The sequence below is a fragment of the Phragmites australis genome, chromosome 3, assembly GCF_958298935.1.
Source record: "Phragmites australis chromosome 3, lpPhrAust1.1, whole genome shotgun sequence".
Taxonomy (NCBI): Eukaryota; Viridiplantae; Streptophyta; class Magnoliopsida; order Poales; family Poaceae; genus Phragmites; species Phragmites australis.
The window spans coordinates 18507761-18535759 of record NC_084923.1 but is presented as its reverse complement, the minus strand read 5'-3'; the positions used below and the strand labels follow the sequence as shown (position 1 = coordinate 18535759).

The following is a 27999-nucleotide window of genomic DNA, read 5'->3' as shown; positions in this document are numbered from 1 at the left end:
ATGTGTAAAGGCGAATTAACATTATACCACTCTCACTCTCGATCTAGTGTTTGACCTGTAAAAGTTCCTTTCTGCCTTAGGCAGACGATGAAACAAACAAGAAAGCAACCAAAAATTCACAATTCCCTCGAACTCATGAGATGAGAATACCGTTCGCTGTACTGTAGGGGGCACTGAACCGCAGCTCAGACACTACTGCTTATTTCAAAACCCCACCCGACGGGAAAATGGAAATGCTGAAACACTATCCAAATCTACTCGGATGCATCACAAAACTATGAATACATCACGAAGACCAACGGATCAACCAGACCGGAACCTAGAACCAAGCATTTTATGACGAATCTTTTAGCACTGCATGTCACCTCAGGGCTCAATCAGGTGCAGGAGTTTTAACCCACGAGTTCGAAGCATCCATCTGAATCAACTTTGATCCATCAGCACCGGCTAATCTTTTGGGCTCATTTCTGTCGTTGACGAGTCGCTGGAGGAGTCCGAGTTGTACCCAGAAGGAGCACGTGCACGTGGTGGCAGCTCCGACACGTGCTCTTGCTCAGTAGCTGAACAAGAAGTTAACATGCAAGTCAGAACTCAGAACTATTCCAATGAGAACAGATTTGTTCCAGCTCACTAAACAACTTTATGATGAAATTTGAGATACATTGCACCGGAGGTGCTCCAATTTGTTCAGCCATGTCTGTTAGATTGTTAGCAATCTATAAATTGTTTTGGGGAAAAAACATAAGGTTGCATTTGGTTCTAGTGCCTTTCAGTAATTTCAAGTTCTTTCTTGTAGCACAGAAGCTTCAGAGGTTCAAAACCTGACTAGGAGTCCTATTTCTTTGTAAGTGCAATGCAATTAATGTTGACACATAAAACCAGCAAATAAGTAATGGATTCATATCTCACCTGCATTTTTAGGAGCTTTAGACTTGAACTTCTTTGTGTGCCGCCGTATAAGCTTCTTCGTTTTTGTTATAGTCAACTGCCGAGCAAATGGAGTGAACTCAATTTCATTCTCACTTCGTTCTCCCTGGAAATCATGGTCAGCCTCTCCTTTCATAGTCTTCAGGACAAATGCCATCGCTTTCTTTCGTTGTGAACTGAATAAGCCCTTAACAGAGGTTGCAAATCCATCACCAGCTCCATCACTAGGTTTTCTAAGGAATGCTGGTAGTTGATCAGAATTGCTAGCCTCATCACCATCTGTGTCACTTAAATTAAAATCGCTGGCAGCGATTAAAGCTGTAGATGGCTCTTTTTGGCTAGTGGATTTAGCTTTAAATTTTTTTCCCTGTAGAAGATAAAGTAACCCTAAGTCAAATTAAGAAACAAAAAGAAAGCACGAAAATACTTCTCACTAGTAATTTAAGTGATATGACATCTAAAATCTAAATAGCTAGAGTGATATGACATTGAATATGACCCATTCACATACGGTTTTGCATTATGCGCTATTTTAGCCACTGAAGCATTTTAAATTTGAAATGCTGTTTCAACCTCAAAAGTTACAAGCAAATCAAAATAACTTGCCTGCATGCCGGTTACGGACTTCAATACTCCCCATATAATATGTTTCTTTACTCGTGAAAATAGTCTTGCCCATGTTCCAGTAAAATCTTCACGGTGAAAGGTATCCATAAGTAGCCTTACATCACTAACAGCAAATGGCAATCCTTCATACGTGAGAAGCAATTCAACCTAGTATATCAAGAGTTAAATTATTGTTATTGGACGGAATAATGAGTGCATTAAATTAAAAGAAACATTTAAGAAAACTAGCTAATGTTTCGTCATGTTATATACTACAGTTACCGGGCTGTACAAAAATAGAACAGCACTAGGTGAAGTATATGCCAACCTGGCTTATCTTTATGTTGTGGAAGTCCATCAATTTCTGAGGTCTAGTTTGTTTCACCTCATTAGGCTCTATAATTTTCTTCTCCTCACGAGTAGTGCGAACAGGTCGTACTAACTTGGAATCCTTAGCAGCATCTTGAGATTCAGGTTGGGCATTTGACTGATCCTGGATTTGTGAAACAAGTTCATTAGCTACAGACTCGGCAACAGTTTCCTCCCATGACCTGTCAAATGAAGATGTCCTTCGAAGTTCAGGCTTTTGCACAAGTGTGGATTCTTTTGATGACTGCCTATTGGGACTGTTTGTCTCCGCGACAGACGTGCTTTTCTTTCCCCGTCTTGTTCCTGCTGTAGTGGAGACCTTGAAAAGTTCCTATAAAACAAAAAGTTAAGCGTGATAAGATTCAAAACATAGTAACACAAAGAGTGCAAACTGATCTAACCTGCCGCTTTTGTGGCTGCTGTTCATCTCCAGGGAAGAAATACCCCCACATCATTCTGTACAATGCTTCAGTCAAATAAATTTTCAGTGGATATATGTCTACCTGCAGTAACAAGGGTAGAAAAGAGCCGCTGTAATTGTCATGCATGTAAGTGTACGCACCACAAAAAAAGTCAGTAAACTGTTGCACCACACTAATGCTTATTTGTACATCCTGATTTTTTTTTTTTCAATCTTAGAAACAATGGCAGCACATAAACCTTGCAATAACAGGAGAAATTGATTCTGAACTTGCAAGCTCTAGGAGTTCAACAAAAAAAAAAGATATTCAACTGAACTTACTAGGAAACTTTCGATAGTTGAGTTCCCACCAGTTGGAGCTCCTTGCCTGGCATTAACACGAAGCATTGTGTTCCTGCAATTAGAATGAGTGATGAAGCATGATCAGCTTAAAATTAACTAAAACAGATCCAATGAACATATAAAAGAGAAAAAACAAAATAGAAGGAAAAAAAATGTGAAACGAAGTTCAATTTACAAAAATAGCTCATCTCACTTAGGGCTTATTTGGAAAAGAGGGAATGGATCCAAATCCTTAGCATTTAGTTCCCAAAATTTTCTAGAGCAATCTGCCTCTTCCAAACAGGGCCTAGTAGTTTATCGTTAGTATGTTCTTTCAAACAGAACCGCAGGAGTAGCGTTACTCCTTTTCTTTTAATGGAGCAGCAGCTTAGAAGTACTTCAAGCTTAATCCATGGGGGTAAATGCTATAGAATTGGAACCTATAGTCCATGACCTTCAGCATCTTAGATATAATTTCTGCTTATATATGTGTTTCACAGTTTAAGATTGCTCTGAGATATATCTTGTGCAACACAGTTTCCTAAACTTGACACCGATAATGTTATTTTAAATTCAAGCCCTGAAAGTCAGCTTGAAGTTTTTTTCTTTTTCTTTTGAGACCTAACTCTAGCATGTTAAGAAGTGAAAGCATCTACAATTACATCGGCAAAAATAGATCTGACTCATATTTAGGTTGCAAATATAGAAAAAGACTATACACGCTTAAAAGGCTTCTTAGAGCTCATCATCCTTGCAATCATGTCATACTTACTATACGTTCAACATCCTTGTAAATATCATCCTTGAAAATAAATAGAAAACAAAGCGCATAGCTACATGTGAACATACAAGTAGTCAAATAAACCATGCAAGGGGAAAATATGCCATCCTTACTTGCCCCATTCAGAAGGTGGATTCCAGGGTGACAGAACAGTATCTGATTTTGCATTAGAAAGCCCGTTTTTGAGGACAAACAGCTTGGTTGTCAACTGGGCGATGCCAATATCTTTGTAGTCCCGGTCGAAATCATAAATCTACAGATCAATGGGAAAATCAATGCAAGATCTAAGTTTGGATTGGCAGTTGTTTTTTACAGGAACCAGTGATTATTATTCTCAAGCAAAATTTGAACAAAGTACTCCTATGTACTATCGGAAGTGATAAAATCAATAATATATTTGGTTGGAAAGAAATAAAGTTTACCATATCATTTATCGCAGCTTCAGCAAAGGATTTTCCATCTGCTAACATGCTCCAGACAACCCTGTTTATCCTCATTGAAACTCTCATGGCACATGAAGGGCTTTTGTTCTTTTCCTTTTCCATCAGCCTCAATTGTGCAGCTTTCTGCATAGCAATTCTTAGCATAGAATATGCTTCTTTCCTACCATTCCGGACATTCAATAGTTCTTTCTTCAGTCGTTTGACCTTACATGGGTTATGTTAGCCATGATGGTTAGATATAATTGACATAACAAGGAAATTATATTCATAAAATTTATGCTAATGTGAACTAAATCATTAGTTTCACTAGTGTTAAGCAACTAAGCAAGTATTAACTAAGATATGAACTACCCAATGAAGTTTAAAGAAGAATACAATCTGCATAAACCAAAGTAACTTTTACTCTAATATGAACTTAAAAAGGATATAACCATGGTACTTCTGAACATACCAGCATTAACCTTGAACCAGTAACAGTCCATGTAGCATCATCAGCCTTTGGTGACTGACTCTGATCACGAGATTCTTCACTACCGGTAGACAAGGCTCTAATATCATCAAGTAGCACCTTCTGTGCTCTTTCATTTATTTCAACACCAATCTTTGCTAATTCTACCTCCTCAACTCCATCTGGCACAACTGCATCAGAGGCTTCTTCAATGTTGTCATCATCATTGTCCGGAGGATAGCATAGATTACTCTTCTGAGTTCTGACAAATTGACTAGTTTCATTAGTGTGAAGCAAATATTACTAAGGAACGAATGAATCTGACTTAAAGAAACCAAAATGATTTTTCAGAACTAAACAAAACATGTTTTATTATATTCCTTGGCAAATCCTAAAGTGGAAACTTCATGAGTGGCAAATCATGAAATATCCCTAAAAAAGAAGAGGAAGATATTCATATCCCTCAAAAAGAAGAGGAAAATATTCATTTTACAAGTATAAATTCCCTGGGAGTAATAACTCTGATCTGCCAATGCCATGTTCCAAAGTAAAATGCCTAATTCTGCTTAGTGATAATGGCACAAACAAAATGAAGTTCCATTCTTAATTTGATATTAAAGCTTCATCTGTGCTAAATCATGCAACAGGTCTACTAGCTCGGTTTTGTTCTAAAATCTAACTACTTACACACATGATACATCAAGTGATGCATATGCTTTGGGTACGATGTGAGCAACATCGAAGAAATTTATTCACATGGTAATTGCCAATATGATTAATGATGACAATCAGGTAAGAAACTTGAATCACCAATGCAAATTAAGTCAGTATCTGGTACACCATAAATTTTCCATTCAAATTTGCTGATTAGTAAAAAGGAATACTTTAGCACTGTTTTGATCTGCGGCATATTAAATTGCTGCACTATGCAGTTCAACTTTGTGGGGAACACCCTCAAATGTGCCGGTAACCGTGTCAAAAAAGTGTGAAACTATAGATGTCGTCATCCAGGAACTTCCAAGTTCTGATTAGTTCACACTGGTGGACAACTGGACATGTACAGCACAAGTGATGTTTTCATGAAAATTGTCGACAGTATTTCCATAACTTGTCACAAGGGTAATCATATAGTAATCTGTACTTTAGAACTGACGGGCTTCCTTCTATTTTTGTTTCCTATTTTATTGGTACACTAATTATTTTATTCAACAATGGTGATGCAGCTGTTCTCGCTTCCCAAAAGTTATGTTGTCAAAAAAAGTTTATTAACTTTGGACGAAGCAAGATTTTGAAAGAAAAAAAAAGGCCTGAATAGCACCTTTTATTTCATTACAACTTGGAACACTTTGGCAAGATGAACATTTCAGGAAGAAAAAAATGATCAGTGGCTACAAAACTGGCTCTGGATGGTAGTACTGATATGCTAAACTGGTAGCACTACAAGATAGATGATGTACCTGGGAGTTCTTGCAAAGAGAAGATTAGTCAAAACATCCATCATAACCTGAAATTGACGTGATGTCATACCAGCAGTTATATCTGGTGAGTTAAATGTCAGCTCTTTCAGCGGTTTGACCTGCATACCAAAAACAGTCGATGGATAAACTAGCTACCTCCACTAATTCAAATATGCTCAGCAAAAGATATATAGAAAAATGGAATCATTGGCAGCAGAGTAAACCTTTAGTTCAGGTGTTCCTCCCTTGTGCCTTGTGTAGCGGAAATACATTTGGCACGGCATAAATACTCTTTCAAGTAAAGCACCAGTTCGTTTAACTTCAGATGATTTGCGGTGTATTTTTGGCAGCCATTGGATACCAGCACCTGGATCAACATCAGTGGGAGCAACATGAGCCTGAACATGCTCCAACATTACAGAGAGCTCCACACGTGACCAGGTCATTTCCGGCCCAGTCCCACCAGTGGCAACATTGCTGGAACCAAGTGCTTTCTCAAACATTTCTTGACCAACTTGCACAATTGAATGAAATGAACGAACCAAGACCCTCCCACTACCAGCAGCAAGCAGAAACCTACCCTGATGCAATTGAACAGATATCTAGTAAGTAATTGCAGCTGCAGTCCTAAGATTTAGCTGTAAATAACCAAAGATGAAAGGAATCCTCTCATAAAATTAAACATCATGTTGCCAAGAAACAAATGACGAAAATGGGCTTGAGGCTGACTTCACTAGCTGTTACATAGTGCCACTTGCCATCATTTTTTTTTCCTCGAACCGGCAGGAGAGCTGCCCGTCATTATATTAAGAAGGAACAAAGCAACCGGTCCACAAACAAAACACAACAAAACAGAGAATATGTAGGGTATTAGGTTTATTGAATTTTAATTTTGAACTCAAATAAGAATTTCCAGTTCTGTAACTGGTGAAAATCGACTAGGAACCATTTTCAATTCAATTTTAAATCTGAATTTGCTTTAGTGATCGGTCCAGTTGTTTCTAATTCTTCAGCAGAGTGAAGGTAAAGATTCATGCATAACGTGACAAACTTAATAATGAAGTGAAAATCAAAGGTAAGTATATACATTGAATGAACAATCTGATATTTGTTAAGCTGTCAAATGCTGCTTCAAAATATAAATTGGCAAGCAAGTCAGGCGGCAGTATACTCACATTTGCTTCTTCTGAATGTAAATTGAACTGAGGTTGGACAACATTAACCATGAACTTTCTTGTACCTTCTTCCTCAGGATCACTATTATTCAAAGGCTTCATTGCTACATCACAAATCAAGCTAATAGTCAAAGAAAGAAAATTTAATGCATTAATGTATTTGCTAAATTTTGCGGTGTTTAATGCATAGCAGAAAACAAAAGTGTGACAAGAATGCGCCTTTTAATCAAGACTAATCACAATAATGTCAACAACTAGAGAAAAAAAAAGGATTGTGTAATTGAACATACCAGTTTCACTACTTGATGTCAAATCTGGCTTGCCAGATCCATCAGAAGTTGGTGATGCTGAACTCTTGATCTGTTGAGGAGGTTCTGAAGTCTGTGATTCTGATGGAGAAGAGTTGAGAGCACCATGCTTGGACATCTCAGCTTTAATTAACTGTTTTTTCTCCAAAATCTTTCTTTGGGTATATTGGCGAGAAGGAGATGGTTTTGCAGGCTGAAATGCTTGAGTTAAATCTCCAACCCAAGAGAAGACAGCAGCTCTATTTTCTAGATTCCAGAGGATTTTTAATCCATAAACAAATACTCTCTGGCAACTGTCAGCAACCACAACATTGAATCCCTCCTCATCACTACCTGATTTTTCATGATCACTTTCATCCCCACCATTAAACTCAGAATTAACCAATGGCATTTCACATTTTTTCCTGCCATCCTCCTGCCATGCTGATAATCTAGCAGCATCGGCCTTAGGAGTTTGTTTTCGTATTGTGAAATAATCAGAATACAGAAAAAATCCATCATCTCGGCTTTTCTCAGTCGAATTAGTTTTCTTTTTGCCCTTTTCACAACCAGGAATATCTGCAACTTTCGTTTGCAGACTCTTATTTTCTACCTGAGAATCCTTAGAGGTTGATGGTTCAGGAACCCTGTTAATAAATACCTTCAACAAGTGCAGGTCTATGCCCTGGTACACAATATCAAGAGGTTCACGCTTGCAATCAAAAGTAAATACCTGCTTCCCACGGCTGAAAGCAATTTCCAACCTGAACTTTGTGAAGTGCAGTGTCAAACCCTTAGCAGGATCATCAGTTTGTAGAGGCATGTTGTTGATTCGCAATAGCATGGCATCAAAACGGATAAACTGCTCGGTCATAACTCTATCAAGTGGTAAGTTTCCAGACCGTACAAATCTGGGAACTCCAAAACGCGGAAACCTGGAAAACAGTCTTAATTTATGGGGAGGAAGAAAAACCATGTTCCACCACTTCATTAGCCAGACCAAATCATGAGCTCCCACATTCACAGTTGGAGAATCATTTGAATCTGCTTCAATCTTCCGTTGGTGTTCCAAGGTTTCAGCAATAGAAGGTTTAAGTGAAAAGCTCCATTTCAGTGATAGAGAAGTTGAGCGGAATGGATCAAGAACTTTCTCCCGCGGTTTTCCCTCTGCAGGAAGAGCAAACAAATAATGATCCATAGCATTACCTGAATCACATCCCCACTGTATTGAAATATCCATGAAAAAGGATGGGGTTTGAAGGAAAGGTATAGCTGGATGATGTGGGGTTTCTAGACTACATTTCTTTGCAAGGCTCTCTAGGCTGCTTAGGTACACCTTCAGCTGCTTCGAAGACAAACTGACATAACCATCCACATAACGTAGTTCCATAATGTCAGATGTGATCAGCATTTGATCTAGCTTCTCATAAGGGCTTGTTGCAGCAGGGAGATGCCACTTTGTTTCAGTAAAACACAAGCTAAATTTGCCGTGAATATAGTTTCGCATATCATCCCACCAGGGTAAGCTACGCTCTCTTCTAGGGGGTTCAGGACGCTCAAAGAACCACCTCTTAGCTAAATTTGCCCTCCGGAGCGCACAAGTAAAAGCATAGCTTACATCAGCAAAAACCGGCTCATAGCCAACTCCAAAGGAGACTTCCCCTTTTTGAAAATACAGAGGTAGGTCGGCATATGTTTTCATTGGTGGGGTATAACCAGTTGCAGAACGTAGCAGATTTACTCTCCACCATTTCCCAACATACACATCTTGTCGAACTTGGGGCTGGAAACAGGTTGCCTGCCACCAAAAAAAAATCCTTATCATTTATGACGATGCTTATCACCTGAAATTTTCTACACAAACTGTAGTTAAAAAAATTGAAGGAGATCAAACGATATGATCCGATATCCACTATTTAGGAACTTGGAAGATAGTTAACCGTTCTAAAAATATTTTCATAATTGAAAAAAAGTTAATGGCAAGGAATGCTAACCTGCTGAGCCAGCACAAGGCGTCCGTCACATTTACCAGAGGTTCCAGAAAAGAGTGGAAATGTGTAATCTCTCAAATATACAGACAAGGATCTAGTTTTCAAATTAAAATTGCTACCATACAATCGAGAAAAAGGGATATCATTTTTGGCGCAGACCGGATCCACATTTTTAAGAAAGCTAATCATTCCTTCATCACCTCCATCAATCTTTGATAGGCTCACATCCACATCTTTTGCAGAGATTGACATAACTGATGCTCTGCTTGTACTCATCTTAAATCCTGATTGGAAACCACTTGAACATGAACCTGACCCTTCTGATACTGACAATTTCTGACATGCCTGGTAATATGACTGAAATGCCTGTCTATGTATCTCCTCTCTGAGTTTTTCAAATGATTTCCCACCAGGCACATCTACATCAACATCCGGGCTATCATTGTTCTTTTCAGAAACAGAACTACCCAATTTTGCCTTGGGGGAGTCTTTATTTTTGGCTGAAGCAAGCTCATCAAGCATATTCAACCTAATTGTGGACTCACAAAATACATTCTTCATCAAACTGATATGCTCATCAAGCCATCCTTGTATGGGTTCTTCCTCAATTTCAGCTATGAGGTCACGTATGATGATCCTCACATACCGAAACGCCATTGATTTTGATTTGCTCTTTTTGCTGCCGCTACTACTGCTGCTAGATTTCTTCTCAGGGAATAACACAGATGTTTTTGCTGCAGAAATAAGTTTAAATGCCCGCAATGTGTCTTCAACTGCATCATCAATAGCTCTCAGCTGCAACCTAAAAGGCAGGCAAATATAAGCATCACGGAATTGAATAACCCAATCACATGTAGCTGTAGATTGTAACTTCTTATCAGCAAGGCTGTCTGAAATAGAAATTGGGATGCGAGATATCTGCATACGACTGCTTTTGAAAAGCCGTGCACCACAAAAGCTGACTGTTACACCCTCAACCAAAACACCAATTTTTGCATTCTCGGAAAATATGGAACCAACATGAACCATCGCTTCAACCCCATCAGCAAGCTCACCTGAAATTTTCAGCAATTCCAAATCTATGGCAATAACAGATTCTCGTTTCCTCTGTACCTTTTCTTGCTGGCCATAGTCTGTGGGTGATTCCTTGTTTGCCAGGACATCCATGTTCACTGTTTCATCTTTTACCTCAGTGACAGAACTACGGAGTTTCATCCTATGCAGAACGGATTTAAGTTGTGTGGCTACTTCAAGCAATTCCAGATAAGGATCAGGCTCCCACCTGACTGTGATGTCAGTCACGTTGACCAGAGAGCAGGCTGCAGTGTCATTTAGCCCACCAGAACGCTGGACAAATTTTGCCTTATGCACCTCAAACAGCTTAATCTCCTCTGCAGGTTTATTATCAAGCTGATCTTCTTTATGTGTTAATCTTAAGCTCTCAAGATCAACCTGCAGGGAGTGCTTTTCCTTTTTCAAAGATACACAAAATCGATAGATCTCAAGGGAAGTGGAGAAGTTAACGTTCTTATGATCTGGAAGGCTGGTAGAATTTACATAGGCCATCCTTGGGGCACCATTAGCATCATTTATTATCACAACACGACCACCCTGTGACCCAAAATTTACACGCTTTGGATCAGCTACACTCATATCTTCCAGCCTCATGTCACCAGCATATTTAATAGAGAACTGTTCCACATTTATCTTGAGTAGCTGTGCTCCTTTAGTGTTCTTGGTAGACTTTTTACTAGAAGTCTCCTGTACAGGTCGTTTCTTAGGAGGGCGAATACTTTTCAAAAATACCTTGTAGGACATAGCAGTTGTACAAAGAGACTCAAGATAGTAAAAACAGAGGTGCACTCTGATTCCAGATATATTAACAGAGATAGCAGATTTAGCATGGTCTTCACCATTATCTTTGCCTGGGCCCTTTTGTTCCAAATCAAGAGTTGAGCGGCTAATGTGAAATAAGGTGCCTGAAATGCTTTCATTCATCGATTGTTGGTTTTTGCCAGCAACAAGCAATTTTACCTCACCAAGCTTCGCATGTAATCGAGTTGCTTGGTTTAGCAGCTTACTTGCAGAAACATGAGTAGATTGCAAACAACACTGCATTATCCAGTATTTACGGAGTGAGGTTAGCATTAAATCAAAGAACGACAATATACTAATTTGATATGATTCATCTTGCACACAAGCAAAAAGCTTCAAATATTTGAAAAATGATAGCTACAATCCCTTGGTGCTAATCTACCTGCACTACCAAGAAGAAACATGAGGCTCATAAAGCCTGGCGGACAGTCTTGATAGCCTGAAAGATGGGACACCTACGCATACTGGCGCCAGCAATTCCGATTTTAAGATAATTCACCATTTACTACAACACATCATAAAACAACTACAAGATTCTAAGGGATGAGCGTTTTCGAACATACTGTTGTTATTTAGTTCATCCCATATCAGTAACTTATAAAGTTTTAAAAAATGGCATAGTTGATATAGAAGGTGTGGTGGGTGTGTTTGTGTTGTTGTACTCTTTGGTACACTCTCTTCTTAATAAAATGACACGCAGCTCTCCTGCGCGTTCGAGAAAAAAAATGGCAGGCAAAAATTGGAATGGATTACAGCAAAGATATGGCTGCCACATGGAATATGATGGAAATGGATCTGGCATATGGTTTCCATATATCTGTACCGTATTGTACAGTTGGAGATGAGTAAGAAGGAAACAAAGAGGCAAAGACTCTAGGAATCGACTTCTCCATAACACAGTACAGATATGGCAGCCACATGGAATAAGTACCAGGTTGGTTTCATTTTTTTGGGCAGATTATTTAAGTGATACTAAATCCTGCCAACTGGAAGTTAATAACATCATTTATCACTGGCGCATGGCCCCCCAACCCGCATTCCAGCCTCAAATTGGATTTTATTTTCCAATTTACACATGTTTGCAGTGTTACTGAGCAAAATTTCCCTATTTAATGTAGCAAAAACAAGGCCTTGCATAAATTAATTTATCTTCAAATGCCAAGTGATTTATAAGATTTACAAAGCTTTCATACCTCAAACAATATTTTCAAATGATGTGATAGTTGAAAGAACAGATCTAAACTCAAAACACTTAAAAATCATTTGGAGCTGCTATGGTGTAGAACTGTGTATCGAGTATCATGAGTTCATGATATTTGAATGGACCTGTCATGTTACCAAGGGCCAATCCTTGTAAACGCAGAGCACTTTGAAAAACTGTCTTCTTGAATAGAACAATTTAAAATCATTTTCTGTTGTGATTTGTAAATTGAGTACTACTGCCTTGAATGAGCTAGCCACTCATCAGGACTCGGTCATAGGCTCATGGTTATTGCCATGTGCAGCCAGCAACCACAACTGCTAGGGCCAGCGACTGCAGTAACTTACTATCAAGTTATGTTGCAATATTTGGTATCTTATCTATTAGTTAGGAAGGTTATTAGATTTATCTGTCTATAATGTGTAGGAGAAAGAGCCCTCTATATAAGGAGGCCTATCATATTAAGCGCGAATATGAATTAGTACCAAGTCACTATATCTCTCCCAGCCAAGTTTCCTTCCTCCCCTACAGGCGCCATCTGCTGTAAGTGCCATTCTTCCTTCAAAATATGGCCATCGGTCTCTCTTGTATGGCGTGTAGTATGTGGATGCTAAACAGCATGATTCCATGGGTTTTAGTTGTATGACAAACATGCCACTATTAAAATCTAGCATGTCAGTGAATTCAAGTGATGCAAGTAATATAATGCATGCACCTAAAAGTCCAACAGAGAATAGAACAGTACAACGGAGCACACAATAAGGTAGTTAGTACTTACATGGTACAGTGGTATGTCATCAAGACTGTGAAGCACAATAGTCAACTCAGGTGCTGAGAGCGCACATGCCCAAGACAGTGCTAATTTTTCCTTGGGAGCCTTCTCTTGCTGAGAACTCTCACGAAGAACAAGGGGCTTATTTTTATCTGAGTTCATTCGAATGAGTGGCATAATTCTGCCAATAATGAGGTTACATTGGGCCCCACTAATCTTGCCATCTACTTCAGCTCGAATTTCTTGTGTTGACTGAGAAAAGACAATGCATCAGCAAACACAATCAGCTTGGAAAGCAATTGTGCAACAAAAAAACAGAGAGGTGCAAGACATCTACTTTACAAGTACAGAAGCATAAGTGCTAAAGTGTAAAATCATAAAACCCTTTTTTTTTTCCGAACACGCAGGAGAACTGTGTGTCATTATATTAAGATAAAGGACCATTTGATTACAAAATCGTACCAACAACCGAGTTAGTTATTGGTTACATGCGCGCCACATACTTATGTTTGCACCACGACCAAGACACTCACGCCAACAAGAAATGCAACCCCGCTACCCCCCCCCCCCACCCCCAATACTCCAAAACCTAGCCTCCTCGAAGATATCCCGCAGGAACGTCCTCACAATAGGCCGAGAGCCATCGAAGACACACCTATAATGGAGCTTCCAAATTGACCAGGCCACAAGGATCACCAAGGAGTTTAAGCCCTTTCGAACATCCTTGGGAGCTTTGCACTGAGCTCGTCTCCACTAAGTCTGAAAGACGCAAACAAGCCCATCCGGCGCTAAATCCTGTAATCCATCGCGTCAGAACACCTTGTACCACACCTCTCTTGCGAAGGCATAACCCGCGAGCAGATGTTGCACCGTTTCATCCACCTGTTCACAAAGAGGGCAGGTCTGCAGTGTTGTAGACCGCGACGCGCAAGACGATCCGCAGTCCAGCATCTGTTGAGCGTGGCCAACTAGACGAAGAACTTAGCACGCAGTGGCGCCCAAGTCTTACATACCCTCTTATAAGGTTCGAAGTCGATGGAGCCCGTAAAGAACCGGCGGTACGCCGAGCGTGACGAGTACATGCCTAAAGTCGTTGGCGTCCATAGATGTTGATCAGGGCAGTCGTCTACCAGAGCCACCCCCTCCAACGCGTCTCAAACCTGCAAGTAGTCGGCCAGCCCCGACACGGACAAACCCCCATTGATGTCGTGAATCCATGCGCGATCTTGCAAGGCCTCATATATCGTACGCCTGGCTATCGCCCTCTTCGCCACAAACGGGAGCAGAGCCGGCGCCAGATCCATCATGGAGCTACCATGGAGCCACCGATCTGACCAAAAAAGCGTTGATCTATCGTCACCAACCACAGGAATCACTGACATTGCGAAGAGTGCCCGAGCATTGGTTTGAACTGCGAGTCCAAGCGTCGCCCACGGGCGGTCCGGCTACGTTTTCTGCAACCAAAGCTAACGTAGAAGGAACCAACCGAGGATCTCCAGGTTATGGATACCCAGACCGCCGAGCTTCAGTGGCCGGCACCCACGACTCCAAGCAACAACACAATGACCACCTTGCACATTTTTCCTCTCCTTCAAGAAGAATGCCCGCCGTCACTTGTCAATGGCCTTGATCACCCACCTCAGCACATCCAAAGCCAAGAGCGTGTAGATAGGGATTGCCAAGGGACTGCGCGAACCAGGATGGATCTTCCCGCGGTGTTCATCAATCTCGCCTTCCATCTCGGTAACAAATCGTCAATTCTATCAATGATCAGTTGCAAGTCAGCCTTGCGCAACTTACGGAGTGACAATGGAAGACCCAAGTACTTGCACGGGAAGCTCGAGATCGTGCATGGCAACTCCAAACGGACCAGATCCAAATCACTCTCCTAGCACTGTATAGGGATGACAACACTCTTGTGCATGTTGGTTCTCAATCCCGAGGCCTCGCCGAAGCACTGCAAGATGGCCTTGGATAAGGACAGATCCCGAGCTAACGGATGGATAAACAGCACCACGCCGTCCGCATATATGGATATGCAGTGTCCAATTTCCTTATTCGCAAGCGGTTGCAGCAACCTCTCCCGCCCAACCATGGCAAACAATGCATTGAGCACATCCATGACAAGGATAAAAAGCATCGGAGACAACGGATCGCCTTGGCGGAGACCTCAGCGGTGCACAATCGCCTCACCCGAATAGCCATTGAGAAGAACTCAAGTTGACGAAGACGCTAACAGATTGCATAGGATGTTCCTCCACCTAGGGCCGAAACCCATGTGTGCCAGCACCTCCAGCAGGAATGGCCAGGACACCGATTCAAACGCCTTTGTAATGTCGAGTTTAAGTAGCACCGAGGCTTCCTTTGATTGTGCAGAAACCTTGCCATTTGTTGAACAAGGAGAAAATTGTCGTTGATACAGTGACCCTTGATGAAAGCACTCTGGTTCACAGAGATCATCGATGGCAGCCTAGGTGCAAGGTGGTTCGCGTGACCAGTTTGGCAAAGCTATGAACCAAGCTAATCGGCCGGAAATCCTACACAAGTTCAGCGTCTGGCGACTTAGGGATCAAAACCAATAGAGAAGAGTTCAACAGATGCAACTTCCTTCCATCACCACTATGCAATGCATGCAACGCCACCATGACCTCATCCTTGATCACCAGCCAGCATTCCCTGTAAAATCTGCCCGTGAGTCCATCAGGGCCAGGCGCTTTGTCAGGCGTGAACTGCTTAATGATCTCCCACACTTCAGTTTCACTGAACGGTAGCTTCAAATCACCCAAGTCAAATGTTAGGTGATTGAAGGCCTACGGTTCGTTGTAGAAAGTCCACACTGCTCCCAATTGGCCGTGCAAAACACACGGTCAAGATGAACAAGGGTCGGCGAGGATCGCTCATTGGACCACGTGAACCGTCTACCCAGAAGGGCGACCTCGTGCAGCTCAGTGTTTTTTTTTTTTTTGAAAGGAAAACAGTAAGGGAGACCCCTACTGCAAAATTTATTAACCCAAAAGAGGAACTGCACAAAAGGCAAAATCAACTGAAAAGAGAAGACTAAGAAAAACAAAACAAACATCCTCAACTAAGAGAGAAACAAAGGAGCGAACTAAAGGAGAGAATCAAGCCAGCTCAGAAAGATTGGTCTCTTGTCCTCATTTAATATATGAGATTAGAGCCTAGATTCATCTAAGAAGCTCCACTTCCAAGAAGCAAGACTAGGGTGTATGTTTTCAAAGATAAGCCCATTCCTCTGCAGATTTGCCAAGCAGCAACGATAAAGACAAACTGGAAGCTATGTTTGGCATCCTCCATCATGTTGAAAAAGGGATGATCATGGTTCCATTGTATGTTTAGCATTTGCCAACAACATCTACTAAATTGACATCCAAAGAAGAGATCGAAAACAGATTTCTCAGAATGCTCAACGCACATTACACAGCTGAAATTATTATTTGTCGCCTTGGATTTCTTTCTATTAAGGATGTTCCTTGTGTTTAGTCTATCCAATAGAAGAAGCCAAGAGAACACCTTGAGCTTGTTAGCAACTTTAGACTTCCATATCCAAAGGAAGGGTTGAGGAGACTAGAAGTTCTTGTATGGAAGGTTGTAAAACTTTTTTTGATGAATAGGTCTCAGATCCCCATATGTAGCTCCACTTATCTTGTTCATCCTCTTGTAATGCGACTTCCTGTATCAGATTTTGCAGTGTAAGAAACTCCTCATAAGCTTGCTCAGTGAATGGAATGTGGAATTGGTCTTGGATCTCATTACTTTTTGGAAAATCCGCAACTGAGATATTCTTGTTTTTAACAAAAGAGAAAAGCCTAGGCAGAGTTTCTTACAAAATATTATTATTCCAAACATCACTCCAAAAGAGTATTGTAGTACCATTTCCAACCTTACAATGCAATTCCTCTAAACATTTCACTAAGCTTTAAAATGTCTTTCCACCAGAACGATCCCTTTGTTGTGCAGCTCAGTGTCATATAGGAGACGACGAAAATGGCCCATCATGACGCGATCCACATTGTCATTATTCTTGTCGAACGACTTGTAGATCATATTGAAGTCCCCGGCCACCACCCAAGGTCCCGCAACGCACATCACGAAGTTCTTGCAAGAAATGGATCTTCTCCACGTCAAGTTGCGGTCCATACACACATGTGAGCCACCATTGCTTCCCATCCACACCCGCAAACAAAACAAATATGGAGTAGGAGTCCACCCAGTTGGAGATGGCGGAGCACACATTCCCTTTCCACGCCACCACGACACCCTCGCGCAAACCGATTGCTGGCAATGAGACATACTGGTCAAAGTCCAACCCAAGGGTGGTGATGAGGATCCTGGTGGTCATGGCGGACACCTTTGTCTCTTATAAGCATACGATACCAGGTCTTGCCGCAGCCACGACCTCGTGCATAGAATTGCGGCGCGCTTGTTTGTCGAGACCACGTACGTTCCACACAAGAATGTTTGAGACATCCATATGGAAGTAAACACGACACGACCAAAGAAACCGCTACAAGCTGCGCAACGCACTCAGCACGGCAATAAAGTCTGCAGATCGCACCTCCCCCTCCTCCAGCATGACCCATCCAAAGCGTGCCGCAAGCGCGACCAAGTGGGCACGAGGGAGGGGTTTGCAGAACAACCGTGCGAAGTCATCCTAGGCCGTCTGGTTGATGGAACTCCCCTCGGTGAGGACACCCAGCTTCTTCATGAGAACCGTTTGCGCCCGACGAACCACATTGGCCTGGGAAGCACGCGCTATGTCCGTCAATCTTCTTCTCCACCGGCAAGGGATCGCACCAGTCGTCCAAGGCTTGGGCCCACGCTTGGAGATGGGTGGCTCCACAAGCACCGAAGCTGTGGGTGTGGACACTCGAGCAAGGAAATTAGCCGCAGCGAACCGTGAAGGCGTAGGCTCGAGCGTCGCCTGCAGACGACGTCTCTGATGGACCAGAGAACACTTCTTGGGAGGATAGACACGCAGAGGGTGGGACGAAAGCAGACTCAAGCTCTGAGTGTGTGCATCAGATGTGAACAGCCAGGCCTCAACCTACGCCCTCCCCCCCTGTGGTCCAATAGAGGTGGATCCGATCTCGTCTCCAACTCAGGCACAAAGGTCCCCGAGTCCGGCCCAGACAGGTCTAGCCCAGAAGACAGGACAAATCCCTCAACCTGGATAGCAGCGTTCAATGCCAACACCCCCGATCCATTGCACATGGAAACCTTTCCCAACCGAGGAACGAAAGAAACGCACGCGGACCCCGAGCACATTGAAACATGGCCTGAAGAAAGGCAGTCCCCCAACAGTCCCACCCGCGCATCCTTTTCAGAGGTGGCAGGGCAGCGAAATGGCAGGTTCCCAACAGGCAAGGGCTCTCCCAAACCAAATGGCATGTGACCAGGCCTTTCCGCCTGCATCTCCGGCTTTTGACCCGACAAAACAGGGCATGGGCACGAGCCCTCCACAGATATCGGGTCTCAGGTCCTTGACAGAGGGACACCCATAGGCCCGAGGAAGGCATCCACGTCCAGCGAGGCGTCATGTCGCACGCAAAAGGGGCTGAAAACACACTCCACGTCCATAGGGTCCAAAGAATCTGGAGGCAGAACCCGATGTACAGTGAGGATAGGGTCAGGTAGACCCAGAGCTTGGACCGATGCCTCACACGACCCAGCCGAAGAGCAAGATCTTTTTGCATTTGCATGCATCAACGTTTGCCCGCATTGCAATGCAGTCTTCTCAACGTTCAAACGACCAAACCGGAGTGAGGCTGGCTGGGACCAGGTTAGTCCCGCCACCGACGAACGGCCTCCCCATTCCAACTCCGTCGCCGACAAGGCAGCGACCCGATGAAAGCCGGCGAAGGAAGACAAAATGGTTCCACCGAGGACACTGATACCTCCACCAGCAGCACCATCTACATTGCCTCCCTCCGACTAAGGCTGAAATTTTGTGCACTTCAGCCAAGGTTTGGACCAGTCGAGTGGATCAAACCCAGATAGTCATCACCATCACTATCCCAGTTGTCTGGCGGGGTGCCCCCGTCGGAGGAATCCAAAGGAAAACGCCAGTCATGGATCTCCTTGAGGTGAATGTTGATCCTATAACGGAGGAAGGCCTGCTTGGAATGGATGATTTCGTCCGGACACAGAAAGAGGCTGCTCTCGACGTACTCCTCTACAGGTGTAGTGAAAATAGCCCTATTAGACTATGATCGTAACTTTGGTGATTAATGACAACATATTCATTGTGACTAACATGTTTGTCAAGAATATATAATTAGTAGGTCTGATGGATGCAATACATGAAGAAGCCACTGAAACCAGGACAAAGTTTGATTGAATTGGAGAAGTCCCATGGAAAATGACTACACCGGATAATCCAGTGATACCAAAGGTATACACACTGGAGCATTTTCCAGAATGGTGAAAAACTGAGATGAAATCAGTTTGTTCTCACCGGAAGGTCCGGTGCTCAGGAGTTTGCACACACCGAAGTGTTTTCACTCAGAGGAGGAAAGAAAAAACTTCAGTGGATAGTCCAGTTATCTGTGTGCTCTACACACCGGAGCATATGTTTCAGAGAAGACTACAACTGTCGAAAGATGAAGATCAATACATCGGAAGGTCTGGTGATAAGAAGATGTACACATCGGACAGTTGATAATGAAGAAGTAGGCTCGATGAGGCTCAAGTATACACACCGGATAGTTCGGTGATGGAGATGAAGTATACACCGAACAATCCGGTGTTTAGAAGTGGTTCTGAGTAGGTTCTAACGGCTAGTTTCTGATATTGTACACATCGGATGGTCTAGTGCTTGTACTACTGTTGTCACCAGATCATCCGTTGTTCACAGTAAAGTTGAGCCGTTGGAGCAACGGCTAGTTGGCGAGTTTGAGGCTATAAATACCCACCCACTCAGCCATTTGAAAGTGCTGAAGTCCAGAGAATCTCATATACACTTGAGAAGACATCCAAGCCATCAAAGTGCTAAAAATGTTCATGCAAGGCAATTAAGCATACCATTAGAGATTAATTAGTGCTTATAGGGCTAGAGAGAAGTGTTGCAACCTAGAGAGTGGATCAAGGAGTGATCCAATCGTATGCCAAGAGGTACACCAGCACCTTAGAGTCTTTGTGACTCACCGATTACTTATTGACCCTTTGACTTGGTGTGCAGCAACGGCAAGAAGATTGTGCGGAGACGCGGAGGCCCTTGTCTTTGTGACTAAATCTCTAAGTAAAGATGACGTACAAGTGACCAGAAGAGAGACTAGTAATGAGACATCGTCTTGATGGCTTGGTAGCTTGGTGGCTCATTATGCTTGAAGTCTTGTCTTGGTGACTTGGTAGCTCAAGAGTCATGACCGGAAGAGACTTGATGACTGGGAGCATATCCTTTGTGGAGCTCCAACGTGGACTAGGGGTGGCTTGTGTGCCACCGATATCACGGGATAAAAATCCCTTGTATCGAGTTTGTCTCTCTACCTTATTTATGTTTCCTCATTTACATACTTACAATTTATCTTGCTAGAACAGGTTGCAATTCTCTTGAGCGGTAGAGTAGACACACTAGATAAACCTATAGCACATTTAGATAGAAATTGAGATAGGTTTATCTTGTGAAGTTTTTGGAGCCATTAGTTTCTAAGTGTCAAAATTCACCCCCCGTCACCTCTTAGGACATCACCAGTTTTCACAACGGGCTCAGGCACGATTAAGGTCACCTCCACAGGGATAAGAACAGGGTCAACGCACCAAGCTACCATGCAAAAACGACTCAGATCATCCTTGGCAACGGTGGCTGGCGTCGGCTACAAATTGCAGCAGGAAGAACTCAGGATGTACTCCACGGTCGAAAGATGCCAAGCGTGTGCATGGATCCCACTGAGCTCCACCAGAACACGGTACAACAACGATCCCGCACTCGCCAACGACTGGCGTATCCACGGCATGAACCTCAGTTGGAAGGGCGACCTAGCAGGCATATTGGAGTGGAGCACACGATCACGAATCGTTGAAACCCAGAAGACAATCAAGAAGTCCTCTAGGCAACAACGATGACCAGAGAAGTCTCCGGCATCGATACCAAAGGAATTGACCAAAAGCGATCGAACCTGCTCCATGGATACCGAAGGTCTGGTTCCGAACACAAGCGCAACCAACGCATGAGAGATGAGCCTCCTCCTGGATCAGGTCTACTAACCGGGGAATGACACAAATTTGTTGACGCAGTCGCTATGGCTGGCACGGTAGGGGACCTATAGGTCCAACGAACGGTGGTGTCAATGGCGAGGTCGCAGTCGCACAGATGGAAGGAAAGAAGGTGCAACCCGTCGACTATGAAGCAGTAGATGACGTGAGAGAGGGCGCCGACGGCAACTCCGGGGAGGCAAATGAGGATGAAGCCGACAGATGTTGAGCGCGGCAAGGTTGCCGGTAGGGCCTCCCCGGCCAAGGGAGGCGTGAGGCTTGAAGTTTGTGCAGCCTTGATGGAGCCATGGGTGGAGATCGAGGTCGCTTGCAGTGGCGAGCTTGATGGCCCTCCTGCTGGCACCTCAAGCAACGTGACGGGTTCCAGCAAACAGCTGCAACGTGGTCTGTAGAAAGGCAATTGAAGCATCTCCCGATCAAATTAGCCGGAACCGGTCTAGAAGGTGGCGGCTGTGGGCGCGGAGCGTGATTCCGACACATTTTCTTCTTGACGACCTGCTGCCACCCGTCGGCATCCACGACCAAACGACCTAGGGCCAGTCCGCCAGGTAGCGGGGCCTGTCCACCGAACTGCGGGGGCTGATGACACGGTGGTGGGGTCGAGCGAGCCGGAAGACATAGCTGCTCAGCCCGACGAGCAACATCCAGGAGTCCAGCCGAAGGAGACTGATGTCCATACTGCACCTGCGGAGATGTGTTGCCCTTGGCAGCCTCGAGGTAGGACGGTAGCCTAGACAACGACAGTCCACCGGAGTTTGCAGTTGAGACGGACGAGGGGTTGAAAAGCATCCATTCAAGCAACTTTGTCCTGGAGAGCGAGGGCCCGACTAACTCAGGGCTAAACGGGACAGCAAGAGGGTTTAGGGTGGACGTCATGGCCGGAGTGGTCAATGCCGGGGCGGGGAGGAGCGGTCATGGTGGTCGCCAACGGGGTGGGGTGGTGAGGGCGGAGAGGGGGGAGGTTGGACCCATCACATCTGGTGCAGCTGCAAGACAGCTTCCTTGCTCTCTAGTATTAGATTGGTAAATCAGAAAACTCTAGCCAGCCAAGGTTTGGTACTCCCCTCCTTTAATACGAAGCCAGGGGGCGTCTTCATCCCGTGGTCAAGTTTTTTTTAAAAAAAAAAACTGGAAGGATACTTGCATAGGAAAAAGGAGATCATCCTCTACCACACAATTTCAATCCAGAAATGAAGCATTAGTTCATTTATCTAGTTGCAATGAACAATGTTGGCAGACAATGCCACAAATGCAGGTCGAGTAATATCATTAAATTGGCCAAATATAATATGTGTTTCTTGTGTTACGTCCTAGTTGTATGGCAAACAAGGTATAAGCCCATGGATGTAGAAGAAATCTCTCCAAGATAAATTTTAGCATAGGCTCGACACTGATATAGTTTGTACAAAACCCAAAGTAATAAAAGCTTGTTTGGATTGCAACCTAAAGATGGCATGACAAACCTAAGTCAGCCACAATTTCATCAGTCAGTGTTTGGTTGCTGCACAAATCCAACTTACCAAACTTCTTAATCTCATGGCCCACTTGTCATAGACCAATATTTGCTTAAGGTTATGTGGCCAATTTACTTGCTGCAAGAGTTTACTAGGATAACCTTAGGCAAGAATGTGTGGCAAAATTAGTTATCAACTAAACATGAAACATATCCTACTCAAAAAATACAGAAATGCAGTCAACAAATATTTAATGCACTCTTTTACCCTGGTAGTCCAGTTAAAATCATCCAACACTTACGATAACATGAAAAATATGCTTAAACTGGCTTTTACACAACATACTAAATAGCTAACCAGACCAAGGCGACCTCCCGCTTATGTGCATGTGTGTGAATGTCATGGATCCAATAAACAAGAAACAGAAGTCTAATCTCTCTAACCTCACCTCCACACAGTACACCATACATACACTAAGCTATGGGTCTTACTCAACCATCTATGGATCAAGACCTTAATTAGTCCTAAATATGTAAATTACATAATTTATCCAGACATACATGGGCAAGTATTAAGATTCCACAAAGATTTCATATCCAGCTCCACTCTTGTATTCTAGATTGACAACTGCAAAGCAACATCTCAAAACAACCAACAAAAGGTTAATGTTGTTACATCTCATGATTTTGGAAGATCCACCTGATTTGGAATCATGGTTTTATATTGATTTAACTTTTCGTATTGAAATGGACTTATTATATTCGCTGATAAAAGAAGCAGTAACAACTAATAAAAGGGTAGCCAAAAGCACATTCAAATTAATAATGAGAAAAGATCAAACCGACCTGAGAGGGAATGTAAGCTGAAATGACTGTAGCGATTGTTACAACTTCTAATACAGAGGTAGCACCATCCATTAGAAGCTGGAAAAACAAACAATCATGAAATAATCCAAATGAAAAATTATATAGATTATATGTCCAATAGAAAATACAGAAACATACATGAATATCTGTTACATCAGTTTCCAACCGAAGATGTGTTGCAGACTCCCCGGAGTCATTACATGATTGTAACTTTGTAAATCTCAAAGATATGCTACCAATTTCATTGTTGATCGAGAGGCCATGATCTTTTGGCAAAAACTTCAGATCCAGCTTGGACATATTGAAGCTAACCTTCCAAAGAAAACTACATTTTAGTGAATATTAATCCAACAGCCAACTTATGTTAAAGGTTCACAGTAACGATTTAAAATGGTGAAACAAAAGATTATAGAGGGCTCTGCAGTTCCACCAACATCAAATATTGAATTGTGCTGCAGGGTATGACTGTTATAAGTTATGCTCTCTGATACTTTTGGGTTAAATGTTCTAGCAACATAGGTACTTAAGTTGCATCTTATATAATCACTTTTAAACAACGATAATTCGCTATTTAAATTAAGAGGCCGTTTCTTTCCAATGCTAAAATGCTAGCACCAGTGGACAACGACTTATGATTATTCAACTGCCCTAAAGATGCAGACACATCCTGAACTGGTTGTTTATGCATCACAGCATAATGAATTGATTTACCTTGCCTACGCAACATTTATATCATGCAGCATCCAAACAGATGTAACTAACAACACTATTTTCCCATCTATTTGTCGGTGGAAAAAATGAACCAAAGAATTGTTTTGAAAAGAAAAAACTTGCACGCAGAAACAAGCTAATAAAAAGAACCATGATCGGACAAAAGCACAGCTCGTGCATACCAAAAACTATAAACATCAGTGGTACTATAAGGAATTCATACAACCTTTTCAGGAAACAAATCAATCTTCTTATTCAATGATGAAAGCTTGCCCCCTTCAGACCGAGTAGCTGGTTTGTTATCAACAGCAGGTTCATCCTTTTGGTCAGCAACAGAAGAGGCAGACACCTTTTTCTTGGTCAATAATTTTTCTTCCAGGTTCACAACAATCGGGCCAGACATGAAATCCAAATTCTTGACACTAATTCCTTTGTCCCTAAAGAGTATTGTCAAGAATGGTTTAAACAGGAGAGCGCAAAAAAGGCATGCAGTTTATTCAATTGGATGAGTTCTCATGGACTTATTTTCAAATAAAAATAATAACACAGATAAGATAACAATTTTGAACTTAACATTGGGTGTTTTTCAAGAACAAACTTGAGCCAGATACAAAGAGATGCCTGTACGACCCTAATTGTTAGGAATGACAATACACATTTCTTTTAGGTTTGTTTTAAGTTCTAAAGGACAAAGTATCTGCAGTAGGGGCCTCCCCTACTGTTCTGGCCTCAAAAAAAGGACAGAGTATGGTGTGAATAGTGAATTATCGAGAGCATGGACATGTGCTTTTGGTAAGGCAATACCTAATCATCTGGTAGCGAGTGTAAGAAGCCGAAGTTAAATAACTGAAGGTTTTGCCCAGTCAAATGTGACTACTATAGTACGCAAGAGATTTACGAACATATTTCACAATTGCATCAAACACCATTCAAAAGAGATAGCAAATAGTATCATCTATTTTTCATAGTCTTCTCAAGTAGATCGGGAAGCTTTGCAAGAGCAGTTTTCTCCTTGTATACTGACTTGAGTATGCCTGCAAACCTCTCAGTTAACGGATTACCTGTTATGAAGGTCACATGAGAGAGCTATATCCTCAAATAAGAAGGAGCTACAGTCAGAAGTGTCCATTGCTGAACAGTATTGTCCACTGACCCACCAATCCAATTTATTAAATACCGATGTGTTGTTGTCGACTCCGTCTGCCTCTAATGCTTGCACAAATAAAGGTATGACGTTTATTTGAATATTAAGAACCGGATCCAATCCTCCAGTTTTAGATAAATCAATCTTAAGGTCCTTGATGCCAAGAGCAGCTTTTGGAGCCTGCAATACGAAAAGAATGATTAATCAGATAACTTGAAGGGCCCAATGGGGAGTTGTGATATATCTCGGCATCTGACATTGCCTTGTGATGTTGCTGTGCTTGGTTTCAGTGAGTCGTTTTTCTTTGAGTTGAGTAGCTAGATAACGGTATTGTCTTGAGGTGAGTCTCAGGGATGATGGTGCTTTTGTTCTGAAGGTGCTGGTGTGTAATTGGGTTTTCGGTGTTTATCCACCTGGTGAGTCCACCCGGGACGGGTGCTGTATAATCTAAACTCTATTTTCTGTTTAATGAATAGACTCTGTCTCAAAAGAAAAGGAAAAAAAACTCAATGCAAAAACAAGACAGAGGACAGCCATTGGAGCCACTATGACTCATATGTAACCTGTCCTAAGAGGAGCAAACAAAAAAGTAAAGACATGAGCAAATTCATATATCTAAAAAAATGACCAGCCTAGGAGGAACTAGGTGGCATTGAAAGTAAGATGACATAGGCACTCAAATTCAAGTCGAAGAGGACTCGAACCCTGGTGGTGGGGGTGTACACCCACATCCCCTAGCTCAGTTCCGCAGCAAATTAATATATAAAGATGCATATGGAAGAATTTGTTGTCAACCAAATCCAAAGATGGCGTTAGCTGCCTTGCTAAGCTCCTCAAGAAAGGATAGGTACAAACTATCGTTCCAACTATTTGGATATGGCTAAACCATATACAACCAGAGCACATGTCTCCTGCTAGCACGAGAAACTTAGCAAATAAATCTGTCAAGCGACTAAGCCTTTGAGAAATATTTTCTTTAAGAAACGAAGTATACAGCTATTGCATTTCTCATTCTGGAAGATCCTTGTCCAAAACTGTACGTTTTCATCAGCATCTGATGATAACAGTAGATGAAAAGTGTTTTTGGAATGATTAGGAGAGCAATAGGTCATGCATAAAAATATGAGTGTTAAAATAATATATCATCTTTCTTTAACATGCATGTATGTACAACTAGTACATTAGATGGAAAATAGAGCTTGCAGTCAACATTTCAATTCATCAACATATATAACTCTACTCGACGGAGAATAAATATTCGATGAGAAGGAGGTACCTTAAGCCTCAGCTCCACTACGGATAATGATAATAGGCTGGCCACGCTTGTTATCAGCCTCCATTTCGCTTGTCGTTTGGATTTCCCTTTTGCTTTGGCCAATGAGGTTGAGGTTGATTTGCGAGGAGTAGGTTTCTTTTTGTTTGCAGATTTGACAGTTTGCCTGAGCACAATGTCTAAATCAGAGATTTGCAGTTGCAGGATTGGGCCATGTGTTAGTATGGTAAATCCCAGCTGGGTGAGTGGTCTCCGCAGGCCAAGTCTGATCTCACCGATACAGATGGACTCGACAGCACCCTAAAACGCAACGCAAGCGCAATTCGATCATGTATTGGGATTGGCATCGGCATTGGCGTCGAGTGAGGAGAAGCGATGAAACGTGAACGTGCAGGTACCTTTGGGCACGAAATGGTGATGTCTTGCAGATAATTGACGCCGTAGGAGCGGCACCCAATGGAAAGCTTGACCGTGCGGTGGAGCACCCAGGCCACCGCCCTGGCAAGGAAGCTGCAGTTGATTGCAACGTACATTTTGTTAAGAATCGACCATCCATTCCGAGAATTGTGCAACACAACAAATGGCATTGAGTAATGAACGAATTTGCTCGATGGGTTGGGAAAAAAGGGGAGAGAGAGAGAGAGAGAGAGAGAGAGAGAGAGAGAGAGAGAGAGAGCACGTGCATGACGGAGACGCATCCGGTGGCGGCGGCGACGGCGACGGCGACGCTGAGCTTGAGGACGGAGAGGAGGAGGCCGTGGCGGAGGACGAGCTCGACGGCCTCCCAAGCGACGACGAACCCCACGAGCAGCTGCACGAGGCCAACCATCATCGCCGCTGCGCTCACCGCTCCGTCATCGCATCAATCGAACTCTTCGGCGCTCGTCTTCTCCTTGGGGAAATCGCGAGGTCACGGCGGCGAGGGATAGGTCGCGCGCCGTGCGGGGGAGGGGAGGGGACGGTGGGGAGGATCCGATCGGTCGGGGAAGGTGGGGAGGCGCCGAGAGGACGCGGAGTGGAGTAATGGATGGGAGAGAGGAGACGGTGGATGGGGCGAGGCGGAGTGGAGGAGAGGTGGCGCGCCATCTCCGGAGGGGCGAGGGGGAGAGGAGTGGCGCGGCGGTTACGCACGTCCGAGTCGAGACCAAACAAAAAAAACTCGTTAAAAAATCATGTGCCGGCAGAGCACCAGGCAGGCCGAAATTTCTTTTCTGCGGGCGCCCTCCGCACCTTCTGCGTGGAGCC

The 27999-nt window shown here is 43.1% G+C and overlaps 1 protein-coding gene across 3 annotated transcripts; it reads right to left on the bottom strand.

The window, feature by feature from the left end:
• Position 1: 1 nt before the first annotated feature.
• On the bottom strand, positions 2-27921 carry LOC133912525 (protein ABERRANT POLLEN TRANSMISSION 1-like). Of its 3 annotated transcripts, XM_062355311.1 has the most exons (22): positions 27438-27921; positions 27153-27264; positions 26758-27054; positions 25399-25661; positions 24564-24774; positions 23765-23938; positions 23606-23683; positions 13081-13326; positions 9230-11338; positions 7239-9033; positions 6949-7052; positions 5998-6354; positions 5774-5892; positions 4320-4578; positions 3848-4072; positions 3539-3678; positions 2645-2717; positions 2304-2405; positions 1862-2233; positions 1534-1701; positions 910-1294; positions 2-560 (listed from the first exon to the last, which is right to left on the bottom strand). In XM_062355311.1, the coding sequence occupies exons 1-22, from the start codon at positions 27584-27586 to the stop codon at positions 448-450; spliced, it is 7851 nt and encodes a 2616-aa protein (XP_062211295.1). In that variant the 5' UTR covers positions 27587-27921; the 3' UTR covers positions 2-447. The 3 variants fall into 3 exon arrangements, with proteins under 3 accessions (XP_062211295.1, XP_062211296.1, XP_062211297.1); XM_062355312.1 differs by lacking the exons at positions 25399-25661; positions 26758-27054; positions 27153-27264; positions 27438-27921 and having other exon boundaries at positions 23765-23933; positions 24564-24702; XM_062355313.1 differs by lacking the exons at positions 23606-23683; positions 23765-23938; positions 24564-24774; ... (2 more) ...; positions 27153-27264; positions 27438-27921 and adding an exon at positions 23321-23581.
• Between the last annotated feature and the right edge of the window lie 78 nt (positions 27922-27999).